Here is a 2,125-nt window from a genome sequence, read left to right on the forward strand (position 1 = left end):
AACCTGTGAGCTCGGGCAATTCACCCACCTCAGCCTCCCAGGGCTGGGATTATAGGCGTGAGCCACTGGGCCTGGCCCAGCTCTACTGCTTTTTATCAGGACTGTTTACATCCTCTGGCTGGTGACAGTGTGATGACTTGGTTCAAGACAAGACTAAACAGCAGCCTCTCACACCTCCCGTGTGCTCCCACACTCGCCCAGTGAGTGACCGTAATGTTTCACGCACCGACTGGTCTGTCTACAGGTAGCATGCCCAGGTACTGCACGTGGAACTTCTGCACCAGCTCAGTCTTTGGTGTTGGAAAATCTACTGTAGGGAACAAAAGCGTCACATCTTTCTCAGTGGTTCCAACACACACGTAAGAAACAGCCATTCCTGTCACCTGTAATGCTCAGAATGCCATTTGTCCCACAATGTCCTGTTTCTGGATGTAAACGTGACAACTGTCCTCTAAGAACAGCATTTCTTAGTCCAGATACCGGAGCACTGTCAGTCAAAACTCTTTACAAGTTTCCGTTCAAGGTAGGAAGCATCCAAAAGCAGGAAGTGAAATCCACAGGTTAAACCTGCTACTGGCTCTTTGCTATGTGCTAAGTAGCAGCTTTTGATGTCCTGTTAGGGGTGGTTGATGCCCAGAGAAGATTTAATCACAAAGGACACAATCAGAGACTCAGGAAAAATAAAGAGTTTTAAAAAGAAACAAATCAACCCACATATTTTTAAACTAGCTGGTCCTTACCCCGGGATGAACATGAATCATAAAACCACAATGTTCTTTAATCCAATAACAACGAAAGTCATCCTGGCCCTCTGCGCCTAACCCTAGTGACATAAAATCAACTTTGTGTCACTGCAGGGCCCAAAGTGCAGCTCAACACGTATCTGTTGAGTCGAGCACGCCCTTTAGGGGGACTGGCAACCCCGAAGAACCACCTGAGACCCTGTGGTTTCTGGCCAGAACAGAAAAGAGCCGTGAAGAAGAGAGGGTGCCGCCGACCTACCTTGCAAAGGAACGTCCAGGTTCACATTGGTCCTCTCCTGTAAGGAGCTGCAGGCCAGGGCTTTGGCATTCTTCCGCTCGGCCATAATCTAAAGAAGGGAAAACAGCCCTGGTTGGTGTTACAGGCCTCCATGTCTGCAGCGACTCCAGCCCATAAAGTGTCCCAGTTGATTTCACTTACTGCTTCATTTCTGACCCCCAATCTCTGGCTAAATATTGTGAGAATTATGCACATTTTCCCAGGGGATAGTAAGTAAATGACTATTGCCTGGTGGAACAGTCTCCTAATGGCTTAGGGTTTACTTCTTCCATTCACCACTCCATCAAAGACAACCCAAACATCCCCTGGGGTGCCAAGGCCTGGCCCTGCAGCCATTTGGCCAGGGGAGTACAGGTCGACTGCCCCCAGTGACTCTGGATGTTATTAGATATCCTTTTGCAGGGCTCTGGAGACAGAGGACACCTCTGCCTCGTTCTGGCTTTGTCGCCTGACCCGTCTCATTTGCTGATCCCAGGGGGATGGTAACAGCACTTGTGTCAGGGCAGAGTGAGCCTGTTGAGCTCTCGGCGGCCCAGATGGCAGGAGGGCTCAGAAGTGTTTGTCACTGCCTCACTTCTGTTCGGGACACTGACGTCTGCTCTACTTCAGAGTCATCACTCTGCCCTCCTGTTCCCTCACAGCTACGCAGCCGTGCGTTTAGGGACTGGAAGAAACTCACCCTTTACAGACCCCAAAAGGAACTCGTGTTTTTTATTCCCAGTCTATTTCTTTTCCAAATGGAACCTACATATTTCCATCCCAGACCTGGCGTGTGTCTGGCTCAGGCGTGGCACTCAGCTGTGTGCTGCATGAATGAATGAGAAGGAGACGCGGGGGTGGGGGGGTGCTGCCGTGCACCTCCCAGTCTCATCAATGCAAGAACATGGCCAGGGGCCACAGCAGCAGCCTGGTGGGCTCTTTCTCATTCAGGGGCTGGGCCTCACCAGCTCAGGAGGAATTGTGGGAGTGAGGCTGGGTGACCATGTCAGCCTGAGTCAGACAGGTGACGTGCATTAGAAGCAACACCAAAATTCTGCATTGAAATTCAATAAATTAGGCCACGCATGATGGCTCACACCTGTAA

General features: G+C 50.5%; 1 protein-coding gene across 15 annotated transcripts in view; it reads right to left on the reverse strand.

The window, feature by feature from the left end:
* APBB2 (amyloid beta precursor protein binding family B member 2) overlaps nt 1–2,125 on the reverse strand; it is a 377,881-nt gene that overhangs the window by 12,725 nt on the left and 363,031 nt on the right. For 12 of the 15 annotated variants that reach the window (XM_023519597.1, XM_023519608.1, XM_012811964.2 and 9 more), the window contains 2 exons: nt 1,003–1,090; nt 227–310 (listed from right to left, as the gene is read on the reverse strand). In XM_023519597.1, the coding sequence (XP_023375365.1) occupies nt 227–310; nt 1,003–1,090 (172 nt within the window). The remainder of the gene's footprint in view (nt 1–226; nt 311–1,002; nt 1,091–2,125) is intronic. The other 3 variants (XM_023519609.1, XM_023519604.1, XM_023519602.1) reach the window with 1 other exon arrangement.

This window comes from Otolemur garnettii, unplaced genomic scaffold, assembly GCF_000181295.1.
Source record: "Otolemur garnettii isolate 467f Iridium unplaced genomic scaffold, OtoGar3 scaffold00181, whole genome shotgun sequence".
Taxonomy (NCBI): Eukaryota; Metazoa; Chordata; class Mammalia; order Primates; family Galagidae; genus Otolemur; species Otolemur garnettii.